This window comes from Cydia amplana, chromosome 4 (assembly GCF_948474715.1).
Source record: "Cydia amplana chromosome 4, ilCydAmpl1.1, whole genome shotgun sequence".
NCBI classification, from domain to species: domain Eukaryota; kingdom Metazoa; phylum Arthropoda; class Insecta; order Lepidoptera; family Tortricidae; genus Cydia; species Cydia amplana.
Genome location: NC_086072.1, coordinates 2264344 through 2277745, shown reverse-complemented (window position 1 = coordinate 2277745; position 13402 = coordinate 2264344). Strand labels below are relative to the sequence as shown.

General features: G+C 36.8%; 2 protein-coding genes across 2 annotated transcripts in view; one reads left to right on the top strand and one right to left on the bottom strand.

Moving 5' to 3' along the window:
- LOC134663071 (beta-arrestin-1) overlaps window positions 1-13402 on the top strand; it is a 191026-nt gene that overhangs the window by 109010 nt on the left and 68614 nt on the right. The gene's annotated exons all lie outside the window — the stretch shown is intronic.
- The window catches only part of LOC134663101 (kinesin-like protein KIF21A), a 99843-nt gene continuing 92731 nt past the window's right edge, over window positions 6291-13402 (bottom strand). The window contains exons 28-29 of the mRNA XM_063519434.1: window positions 11995-12209; window positions 6291-6369 (exon numbers count right to left, since the gene is read on the bottom strand). Of these exons, the coding sequence (XP_063375504.1) occupies window positions 6330-6369; window positions 11995-12209 (255 nt within the window). The 3' untranslated portion in view covers window positions 6291-6329. The remainder of the gene's footprint in view (window positions 6370-11994; window positions 12210-13402) is intronic.

The window sequence follows — 13402 nt, the reverse complement described above, 5'->3', positions numbered from 1 at the left end:
CCTAGCCTAGTTGTACCATCGCCCAATGTTAGCCGTACATCGGTGGCCTTTTGTGATAAGGTCCTCCGATATACAGTTAAGAGTGTTGCTGTTTGTACTATTGATCATGGTATAATAATATACCGCGCCTGGTACTCTCTTCCCGTCTATTCGTGGTCACGTGACTGACACAAGCTACGTCATCATGCGACAGCGCTATATGATAATATGCGATAGCGCTATATAAAGTGGCAATGTTATTGTGACGTAGGCTTGTGTCACTCTGGGAAGAGAAGACCATGTTTTATTAGACTATGCTATTGATGATGATAGGCTCTGAGCTGTTATCGAGTTTACTACCTTATAAACATTTTGTAAGAATGCACTATGTGTTTGTAAATAGATTTAAGATAAATTAAAATAAAAAATCGTGTATGGAAGTGATTTATGTTTTAACATATCAAATGCCATAAATATCTTTTTCTACTCCAGCACTTAAATGTGTCAATTAAATGACTGACAGTGATATCTAAAGCCATGTCATTTGAATGATTTGTCTATAGGCTCATAAGATGACTGCTAGCAGTCATCTTATAAGTATAATACAACTGCTTTATTTTTTTTAAAGATACAACTTCCGATCATCTTGATTGAAAGAGATAAGTTTTCATTTACAATAATAACTTTTTTTTTTTCTTTTTTTTCTATGTTTTGCTGTGTGCATAATAATTCATACAAAGTAACCCATTTTCTTAGTCTCAACTGTTTTGTGTCGGGTGCAGCTGTCATAGAAAAAGTAATGTATGCAACAGCTCATAATTGGTTCTTAAAATTCTCGCGTCTTTTTTTACAAAACTCGACTACGTCTCGTTTTGTAACTTCGACCCTTGAATTTTAAGAACCCTTATTATATCACTGTTGCATAAACTACTATTGCATTTTTGATTGAAAGCCGTGAATTTCGGTACCCCGTCGCGTAGTATGCATTGCTTGGTGCTAACAGCAATGTTTTTATAAAACTTAACAAACCTTTGTTAAATTTTGTCCCTTTCGAACAAACACATATGTCGAAATTACGATAAGGACAAACGACAATCAAGGGCTTATTAATTTTAACAATGTGAATGTGTTTATGGTGTGTATGGTATGGTGTTTGTGTTCGTGTGTCTTGACACACAAACACAACCTACCTTGGTACACACAATACCTTGGTATTGTAACCACTTTTGTGCTTACATTGTAATTTGTAAAGGTTAAATGAAATTACAATTTATGATTGTAAATTTTTATTTAAATAAACATTTAATTTCATTGCAGTTTACTCATTTCACCTAAAACAAACACAATTCGAAAACATTTACAAAAATCATTTAATCACAAATCAATAAAATATATCTAAATGATTTATACGATTCGATCACACTGTAAAATATTTTTGAGGCTAAACAATTATTTCACACGTAAAAATTCGTTTAAAGTAGAGAGCTTAAAGTAAAATAAAAGATCCATGAAAACTGAGCAAGCCATGATAATTTTCTAAAATTACGCACAAATATCTTGAAGTACTAGCACACTAGGTATCGTTATAAGGCTAAAGAAAACTTAGGTGGCAAACGAAACTCGCTAAAGGCAGTTTTCTATTTACGTAGTTAAAGATAGGTAATGTATAATTCTACCTTGCGACTATGGGAATAAGATCACATTTTCTGTTTTACAATATCTTTCACGAGTTAAGAGTTGTCAAATGTCAATAATTCACGGATTTTTACAGGATAATAGGTAGGTACTTCAATAGGTTATGAAACAGGATTTGGAAGCGATATTGTAAAATTCTTTTATAAACAGGTATTCCAACGTTACTATACTTCCTAGCGATGTATATTTCCTAACCCCATCCATAGTGTGCTAGTACTTCTGACCCCATATAGTCACTGAAATTAAATGTTACTTCTAGTATAGGGCCATAACAAGTTCATTTTAAACGGGGCCCCGTCATTAAATATTTGTCACTACATGACTAGTTGCTAGGCGATATATATATATATTTAATTTCAATACGTTATATATTTCAAATGTAACACTGATAGATATAATCATCAATTAAGCTCCTATTGTTAATCATAGCCTCAGCATGTTTATATTATGGGTCAACAGTGGAAATTGCATAGCGTTGTTGCGCTCGCATTCTGTCCAATTTCGAAAAAAGAAAACCGTGTGTATAATTTTTAGGGTCTCCACGAAAAAAAAATAAAAAAAATTTTTCAGTCAGTTGTTTTCGCCGGAAATTTGACCCACTAGTCGACCCAAAGCGTAATACGTATACTTATTGCAGCAGTATATCGTGAGGTGACAAGCAAAACTCACTAATTACAACCACAAGTTCATAGCCATAGTGACCATATTAGTACTAATGGTTGATTTTTGTGTACATAATATATTGTTTAGTAATTAGTGAGTTTTGCTTGTCATCTGACGATATTGTAATCTTCAGAAGTTCCTACCTCTGTTGACGTTAAGGCAAAATATACTTTAATACTTTTCAATACCTTACATGCTAGCGCTACTAAAACATATATCTGCTTATAATTTTTGCAAACAGCCATTTTTATAATTTTATTTTGACACTGAAATGAATTAAAAACGCGACATAAATATATTTTAAAACTTTTAAAAGCTTTCCGCTTAACAAATTCAAAGGGTATGTACTGATCTCTCAATTCGGATCAAATCTAAACGGATATTTTTTACACAATATTATAGACTAATTCGCGTATTCAATAAAATTTAACACAACCTGTAACATTTTGACCGTGACGCGATTAAGTCCCGTTTTAGTTTATAATAATAAGACATCATGGGTTTCAAGTTAACTTAATTTAAATCTTAATAATACTGAGAATACACACAACACAGCAAACACACAAAAAACATAATAATTTCATTTTTAAAACATACTTTAAAATCGATTTAAAATTAATCACCACAAACGCAATAAGCTTAAATAAAATTTGAATAAAATTATATCTTTCTTAGTCTTTTCTACGTTAATATTTGGACATGGTACCTAAGTAATTTAGGGACTCTAGAATTATTATAGGTATTACTGGCATGCTACTGTATGTCCGAATAACAAGGGCTACCGTAGCATGCCTTACCTTCATTATAGTAATAATAACACTAGTGCATAGAAACATTTGCCTACTTTCAACTATTCGTCGTTATACATTTGTAAATATGACGATATATTATGACACCATATGCGATTGTATACGCTGTATGATAAAATACCTTGTGACACGGATTTGCGGGCCAAATTCTATGCCAAAAGTCGTTTAAATTCATAATTGTCACTGGTCTATTGTGGCCTGTTATAACATTTTTCGAAACGGGTCTAATGCGATATAATTCCATTATTTTAAGACGTTTCAACTTGGTTGCACCAGCTGTGGTCACGCATGATGACGCAACCCAATTCGATAATCCTAATCACTAAATATGTGTACAAAACACGAGAGTTTAAAGTGTTATATTTCTAATGCACTAGTATTATCGCAATATAACTAGCCCATACAATCGATTACTAGTGTCAGCTACCCGCTACCCTTACAAACGCTACGTGAAACGCTACCTAGTCTCCCTACCCGTAACTCAGGAATGTACAAAAATATTTGCTCGGTTAATCACAGGTTACCTTAATTGAAGTGAGTCTATAGTGAGCCTAATTGGCATAGCTTCAAGTACTGACAGATTATATTTTCAGATCAGAGGCCCGTTTCTTAAAAGCTTGTATTACAAGCGGATGTCACTTTTGGACAGCTTTTGTTAGGAAGGGACTTCCACTTGTATTACAAGTTATAAGCTTTTGAGAAACGGGCGCCAGGGAGGTATAATGAATTAGTTTTATATGATTTAGAAATCAATTACTTGAATAATATTCTAAGGTATCCATGAGTCTTAGGAAAGTGGACGACCACATCTCCATACAAACATAATCCCCATTTTCTTTTTTAGATACTGACATTACGGAACACATTTTTATTTTTTACTCAATTTGATGATTGTCATATTATTATTTAGGTAGGTACATAAAGTTAGGAGCTAAAATAAAATTGCGACATTTTTAGAAGCTTTGATTACTGGGGCGGTAAGGTGTATTCGGGTATTTCCGAATGAACGAAAGTGGCGGATAATTCCGAAAGCTGACTCTTACTACAACGGAATATGAGTGATTTTACAATGATTTTCGTGATTACCCGATTTCCGGAATTACCCGAATAAACCTTACGCGAAAAAACGTTATTTGTAGAGGTAACTTTGTGTTCTAAAACCCGTATGTACTTGAAGCATGTTGCCCTAAAGTGCCGTTCTATGGAACTTGCTAACTATGTAAACAAACCGCTATATTGAAATTGTCTCTGAATGTCGATTTACTAGCGACTTTTTACATAGTTAGCAAGTTCCATAAAAGACACTACTTATATCTACTGTAAAGCTTATATGTGATGACTTATACTACCGTTACATGATTTGTTGTGCGTCAATTTTGGCAAAAAGGCGTTGGCATTGACAATATATGATGTGAACAATATTATAAAATAATAACTGGTAATAGGAATAAAATAGTAAAAGATTCCAATACTGATAAAAACATGGTAATCGTAAAACATATTGTTTAAAATTAAGATTTCCTAATTACTAAGTAAGGCCGTTAAAAGGATTTTGTTTTAGTAATACTTATTATCTTTATAAAGGCCATTGTTGCTATAGCTGATAAGTGTATGATTATATTCACTAAACTGGCCCCGTAGGCAACATGCCATTCGCTAACGCTCCGTAGCGAACGAAACGCAACTGTCACTGTCACACTAATATGGAAGAGTGATAGAGAGACACAAAGCGATTCGATGGCGAAGCGATAGCGATTGTCACCTTGGCTAGGCCGCCTGGTATACTTATATAACTAGGTACTTATAACAGATAGTTGCATTACCATTCGTATAAATAATAGTTTAAAAATTATGGATGAATTTATGAATTCGTAAACTAGTTTGATTTATTTCGTAATAAATTGATTTTAATTTAAATCTAGCTACCGTAAAAAGTAACTATTTATTGGCCACATTTATTACATATAATTCATTAAGTTGTGACCATATGATTTCCTCCATCGGTAAGTATACATATGTTTATAAAGTCATTATTTAAAATGTAGGGCATTTTTGAAATAATGTATACAGATATAGTGCATTGTCGTCGTACGAATGTGTCTTGCTATTTCAGTCAGTCTCGGTAAATAAAGTACTGAGGTTGACTGAAGTAGGTAGGTAGCATGACAAATATGAACGGTTTCGAGAAAATACGATGGAAAACAATTATTATGCACTACATCTACAGTTTGATGTGAAACAGACCTAGTCGTTAGCCGGCGCTGTAAAAAATGACATTTAAATTTATTTTTTTGTGATATTCTACCACAGTTAACGTCAACAAACATGGTAATTTACTTAGATAAAGTATGATACATATTAGGTACTAAATACGTTTTAGTTAAACACGATATATATGAAACACAAAGGTACACTTTTAGGATCGATATTTTGACTTGTCCTCATAATGATTTAAGTGCTAAAATTCATTAAAATTGTTTAAACTGTAATTGAATCTATTGCTACTTCGGTTGTAAAATTACACTGCATATGATTGTATAATTTTAATTCATCTACATAAGTATTTTAAATACTTACTGGAAAATAGGCGATTGATTCAACTTTCATGATATTTGTGTGTAAAATAATAAAAAAAAAACATATGGGGGGTTTGACGCGGGGCATAAATATGAACTATTTAATAATTGGGTATGGAGAAATCAGTTAAACAAAATTCTCTAACATAATTAACTAAAAATTATAATACGTGGTAGGTAGGTAGTTGTCTTTCAGTAACAGACTATACATCACCTTTTAAACAAGTCCAGTCCATAGTAAAAGGCACTGGCCCAATTCTAAACTGGTAAGTCAAAATGTTATGTTTATCTACTGTAGTATGTGATTTGTCCTAGTATTAGGATTTGTCTTTTTACTTAACATGATTTGTCATTCAAATTCGTCGATGTACTAAGTTGTCTACGTTCAACTAGTAGTTACACTGTGCCAATAGTTTCGACCTTATCTCATGGCAATAAGGTCTACGAATGAGTTAACTATGTCGATGAAAGTAGAACCACAGTACCGCTAATAGAAGTATCCAGAGCGCCACTCGTGTGCGGTGCGGCTGTGACGTCACCTCCAGACGCGCGGGCGGCGCGGGGCGGGGGAGGGGGAGGCGGGCGGCCGCGGGGAGGCGGGGGACGGTCATCTCATTCGGATGCGCCAGCACCGCACTCGACCGTCACTGCGGGAGAACATATATATTGCATTATCATTACCCACAGACAATCCAACCTCTAGACATAGCATAGTCGCGCTACCCCCTCTGCCACACATACGGTAGCGTTACTCCGTCTTCGAGTCAATCCCGTGCCGTGATTGGTCCGTGTCTTGAACGGACCAATCACGGCACGGGATTCGCTCACCTCGTCCCCCCGCACCCCCGTATTTTTGGCAGCATCGGTTTCATGAAAGAATTGGCCTAAGCTCAGTCTAGAGGTTGGATTGTCAGTGTCATTACCTATCGAGTTACCATAATGTCGGCTGTACACACTCGTCGAGACACCCCGAGACAGAGCGAGTGCGTACAGACTGCTCTCGTCTTGTCTTGGTCTTCCTTGTCTCGTCTCGTCGTTCCCCGATTGCGCTTGGTTTTTGGGCCCGAGTCAAGAGCCGAGAGCATCTCTCCCGAGACTCTCGGCGAGCGCCTCTCGCCGAGTGTGTACAACCGGCATTATGGTAACTTATGATAGGTAATGATAATGCTTGAAATTTGAATGTTAAGTCACCTGCAATAATATGTTATACAAGGAAGGCCGCAATAAAGATATTATTCACGATATCACGATCTTATTTGTAGATGTACTAGAACCATAAGAGCGTGTAACATATTTTGGTGGCCTTGGAAGAGTAACATATTATCGCAGGTACAAATTAGACAATATGTTTATGTACCTTTAGTCTGTCCAACTATTCTCATCAATAAAAAATAGTGCGAATTAAAATATACAGGGTGCTTCCTGTAACAGGAGCAATAAATTAAACTAAAGGCTGTACTCCTCAAACTGACCAACATTTGGCCAATTTGTTCAGCAACTTTTAAAAATTACGAATCCTTTAGATTTCCTCTTTCTCATACAAAATTAATATTGCCTTCAATGTACGCTGACATCAGTGTGTTTGACGTTGCTTGTCACGCTTTAAACATAACAAAATTTGCAATACATTGCGTCTTAGAATAAACTTTAACGTGTACTTGATAAAAATCAAAACATGAGTTATAAGTTGCTGAACAAATGTTGGTCAGTTTGAGGAGTACATCCTACAGTTGAATTTATTGCTCCTGTTACAGGAAGCACCCTGTATAAGGGCAGAAAGTTAGCCCTGATTTATCTTGTATTTTTTGGGCTGAAAATGGTTGGTCAGACTAAAAATTATAGAAATATAAGTATCATTATATTTACTGCACCGTTTTATAGTTCCCGACTAACTTACAACACACTAAGGCCGCGTTACAGCCAAGTATGTATTGTATGCGAACAATAGCAATGTAAAATGTGAAAATGAAACTTACCTAAATATAGGGAAAAAAGAACGTGAAAATTAGAAAACAACACCAAAATACAGGTTAAATTTGGATTCAAAAAACTACAAGAATGTCTACTGTAGTTTAATCAGAATCCTACCAAGATAATTCATTGGTACTACATCTGAGATTAAAAAGGAAAAGGTCAATGGATTACACAGATAACACATGCATATGTTTGTTTTGAAAATTCTATCGATGTGTGGTTATCAAACTATTTTAGGAGGTACATAACTTGGTAGGACATATTAATATAAATTATTAATAGATCTTACAAGTAAATCAGATCGCATTTTGGTCGATAGGTTTGTTTACATGAATTATGTTATCAATTACAATAATATTTTTTTATATATCTGAGTCTCGTGGGTTGTTTGCTGTTAAAACTTGGTAGGACTCGAACTTTGTGGAAAAAAAACATGGTACGCTTGGTTAAAGGTGTGAGTAAGAGAGTACATACATCGAAAGCTCATGTTAGTGACTACGACAGTTATAGAAGAATAGATTGTAGGGGAATGTAGTGAAGCGCAGTTTTGCCTGCAGTGATATGCGATGAAGCGGCGGCGATGCGTGATACTAAGCGATACGAAAAAAAAGAACATGTTATTTTGTTCCTTTTTTGCAAAATTAACTAGTTAAAAAATCAAAACGAGCTACAATGATAAGTATCACGGCACAAATGTGATTTTAACACTATCTTAACCTTTTTTTATTTGAGAAAATCAAGCGTGACTGTAGCTATAGGGTACTGTCTTTGTCTTGAATTGCAGATAAAAATTGAATAGCACCGATAAAACGAAAAACCCAGTTGCACAAATGCATTTTCAATATCATATTTTAATTAAACTTGGAAACCCCTTTAGAACCCTTTGGACGCGGCATTGTGTGCGGCGCAACATCGTGTACCTTGTCGGAATGCACGAAGGTTGATAATCGGCTGTCACATCACCTGACGTCTTTGGCGGTCAAACGGTTAAAGGAAAAATTATCTAACTATGACGAGACGCGTACTCGAGACTCCAGGATAGCACGTCCTTATACAAACTGAAGCAGAGAGCTTATTTTAAAAGATTGTCTAGTAGGGTAATTCGCCAGTAACTGGCCGCCCTAAACTATAGTTCGTTTTTTTAGCTTTAGAAAGAACTTGAAAGAAGGTAAGCGATTTTAACATGTCTTTTAATTGAAAAACACTTTTTAAAAATCAATAACTATTACTTATGAAAGCAGAAGACTATAAAAGATCGTATTAGATTCATAATTGTTACATATTTACCGTAACTTATTTTTAAAATGTGTTTTTCAATTAAAAGACACATCAAAATTGTTTACCTTATTTCTAAAGCTAAAAAAACGAAGTATAAACATGAATTCTTTTCACCTATAAACAGAATTCATTTTAGTATATGGCTGCTAGTTATTGAAGGTTGGCGAGTTATTGAAACCTTAATACTAAAATGAATTCTGTTTATAGGTGAATAGAATCCATTTGGTGGTCAATTGGGTACTTTCCTCTACTAAAAGTAAATTATTTCACACAGTGCACGAAATAAAACACCAGATAATTATAAGAAAAACATAGATAGCAGTTATTTTTAAACACAATTTCTATTTAATAAATCGGATTGAAATAAAAAAAGTAGGCGAGTTGACCGTGACGTCACTACACATGATTTTATATAAATTCCATATTAGCAAATCGTTTTGACAGTTCTAAAAAAGAAGCTGATTTGACTAGTAGGAAAGTAGCCAATAGGGATGATGACACATGTAGAATTTTATAACAAAATCTAGTAAAATAAATAGCAAACGAGCAATTTATCACAATAATGTGGATATTAAAATAAAATATTGAAAAATTACAAAATTACAGGACCTGAAAGTTTCAAAATTTAAGTTTTTTTTAACTTCCAAAAACGATAAAAGTAAGGGTACCATTCGATTCCTTACATTTCATCCAAAAAAATATTGTATAGCAATTATATACATAAACGCAATATTTCACCGACAAAAACGCAATTTTCTTGTTTTGTCCATACGGGCGATGCGGTCCAGATGGGCGACTGTCGGACTTTGACTACAATTTCTGACTTTTGTGTTACTTTAATGCAATGGGTCCCATATAGACATTTGATCCTAAAAACAAACCCGATCGATTGATATCATAAAAAAAAATAGTCATGTAGCCTATTACTAACAGTGGCCAGTTACTGGCGAATTATCCTATCTGTGCAACAAGGTCTGAAGTACGCGGTGCGGTAGCGTGATGGCAGCTATAATAGCAACTGTCAGTACTCTGTCCAACCTTGTGGCGGGTCTCAGGAGTCCTGCAGCACGCGCCACACGCGCACGTCGCCGCCGCTGCAACACACTCACTGTTAAGCTTTGGATTCCTCCGAAAACGGTGCCGTCATATTACGGCCGCTATATAGCGTTGACTGACGTCACTAGAACGTTGTCTATGTAAACAAGATGGCGCGGTTTCCTAGACGGCGTTACGTTACGTTGATTGTCAACGTAACGTAAGATGACGGCCGTCATGACCTTGTCGATAGTTTCGTGAACGTTTTATTAGATAGCGGTGACGCCATTTTGAATAAATGACACGAGATTTGAATAAATGATTCCGTACTACGATTATTTTCCTCTTCTGATGATATTTCATCCTCCAAGTAAATTATAGATGATCGAGCAAATCTTGTCAGTAGGAAAAGGCGCGAAATTCAAATTTTCTATGGGACGTTATCCCATCGCGCCTACATTTTTCAAATTTGCCGCTTTGACCTTGGTGGATGACGGTGTGTTATGACGCCGTGGTACTTTCCACATGTCGCCACCGTAAAGACGGCCGTCTTTTGCTGCCGCTATATGACGGCCGTCATATGACGGCACCGTTTTCGGAGGAATCCAAAGCTTAACACTGACATAAGGATTGAGATTACTTTAACTAACAAGTTTAGTTAAAATAATACAGTAGTTAAAACGAAACAATAATGTAGTTCAATAACTTTCAGTTTGCTTGATTGCTTTGGATAATACGTTTTGTATTTTTTGTATTCTATTAAGTACTTCCCTTTGAGCATATCTGCTTTAATTTACTAGTGGAAACTGTTTTGGCTTGTGATTTATTAATATTAATTCATATTGTGTAAGATTGAAAGCTGTTTGTTTCCCAATTAAAAAAAAAAAAAATTCGTTACTGCGGGGCGTTGACTCGGACAGTGTCAATTTCTTTCGTTGCCGCATTTGCACATGAGTCGCTTAACACATTCATTGCCACCCAGCCAAACAAGACATAAACCGTAAACCGTAACGGACGGTTACAGTTTAGGATTCAATTTGTAATGGTTAATGGTCAATTGCATTAACGTTTCGGCCAACACTATTGGGGAGCGTTCAAGTATTACGTAACGCAATTTTTGGACATTTTTGACCCCCCCTCCCCCCCATGTAACGCGCCGTAACGTTTTTCTGTACCCCCCCCTTCCCCTAGTAAAACGTTACGTAACCACCAAGTGACAATTTTTTTACCTAAAGGCCACAATCATGTGGCGTAAAGTACCTGCCGGCCTAGCCAAGGTGACAATCGCTATCGCTTCGACAACGAAACGCTTTGTGTCTCTCTCTCACTCTTCCATATTAGTGCGACAGTCTCAGTTGCATTTCGATCGCTACGGAGCGATAGCGATTGTCACTTTGGCTAGGCCGGCTGAAGGGTTAAAATCAATGTTACGTAACGCGTAGTTCAAACCCCCCTCCCGCCCCTGTAACGCATCGTAACGTTTTACAAGACCCCCCCCCCTCCCCCCAAATGCGTTACGTAATACTTGAACGCTCCCTTGTCTGTACACATTTGTTACATGACTGATGTTGTGTCGCATGTTCTCACGATTCAATATCTAAAACAACAGAGTGGCCAACAATGGCCTCGGTCCATTGGCATTATCATCGTTAGCGCATGTAGACATCGCCCCAATTTTGACGACCGGTCTGGCCTAGTGGGTAGTGACCCTGCCTGCTAAGCCGATGGTCCTGGGTTCGAATCCCGGTAAGGGCATTTATTTGTGTGATAAACACTAATATTTGTTCCGGAGTCATGGACGTTTTCTATGTATATAAGTATGTATTTATCTATATAAGTATGTATATCGTCGCCTAGTACCCATAGTAGCTTTGCTTAGTTTGGGGCTAGGTAGATCTGTGTAAGATGTCCCCCAATATTTATTTTATTTATTTATTTAATTGGAACAGCGCCATCTGACGGACAATTTGATCAACAATACTCACTTCCCGGCAGTGTACAGCGTATCGCCATGATGGCCGGCCTTCAACGCGTGTGGTGCGTCTTGTAATGAGGCGGGTGGCGCGGCGGGGCGTAGGGCGGCGCTCCACAGCCGCAGGGAGGCGTCGCGGCCGCACGAGGCCACTAGGGCTCCGCTGCCGGACTCGGAGCCCACCACGGCCACGCCCGTCACCCAGCCTTTGTGGGCGTTCATCACGGTCTGGGAAGAGAGAAGGTCTATCATTTCGCTTAATTTTTCAGTATACTCAATAATAGAGAAATATAGTAAGACAAGAGTGCTCACTCCATACGTCAGTTTTGGTACCAAAAAGACATCTAGCATCAAGTAGCGGAACTATCAGTACTGCTACTTGACAATAGATGTAGCACCTACCGGAAAGTCTTATGTTGTTGAGCATAAGACTCTCCGGTCCGTGCTACATCTATTGTCAGATACAGTACTGATAGTTCCACTACTCAATGTATTTTTTTTCTCTATGACTCAGTATACCAGTCTAGTGGCCCTATAACTTGTAGATCTCGCGAGTTCCAATCCGCCATTTTGAAAAAATAAAATAACTGAACCGACAAAAAAGTCCACTAATAATTTATGCTCGCAATATTTTACGAAAATCGGTTGCAAAATGCGATCTGTAGAGAAGAGCAGTGGGCCATAAGAAAGCAATTTTGCCCAAGCTATATCGAGCTTCGTTCTGTCAAAAAGGCAAGTAACAGTTTTGAATGATTCACGGTTAGTTCCACTAGACTTATATAGACCGGGATATGAACAAACTAAAGAAACAAGGTAATCACGGTTCATATCCCGGGCTATATAAGTCTAGTGAAAAACGCTTGCGCCATTCCACTAACCCGGGGTTAACCGGTTAAACCTGGAGTTACCATGGTTACCAGTACAATTTGACACTAGGTAAACGGTTTAACCGCTTAACCCCGGGTTAGTGGGATGGTGCAAGTGAGCCTTACAGTCGTTTAGATAAGCCGTTAATCGAACGAGCGAGCGAAGCGAAGTGAAGTTCTTACATTCAACTTGGAGCACACGGCTGGCTAGGGCACGTCCCGGCATTTCTATGTTTTTAAGCTGAACTATCAGAGGATAGTTTGATACACAATAACTTAAGTAAATTTGTTCTAATTTAAATGAAATTGGGGAAACGTGTAGTTGAGAGCATTGTATTTTAGTCATTAAATTATGAGCAGGCTCGATCAAGGGGTTATTGAGCTAGAAGAGCTTAGAAGGCTAAAAAGCTATTTGTGAGGAGTCTTGCTATTCTGGTCATCTTTTTAGCAAGAAAGTATGGTCGAGTTTGGTATCAAACGAAAGTGCTCGGCTTACACATTTATAATATAGTTATTAAATTTACCATTTTAAAATAATAATGTAACATTTTGGCA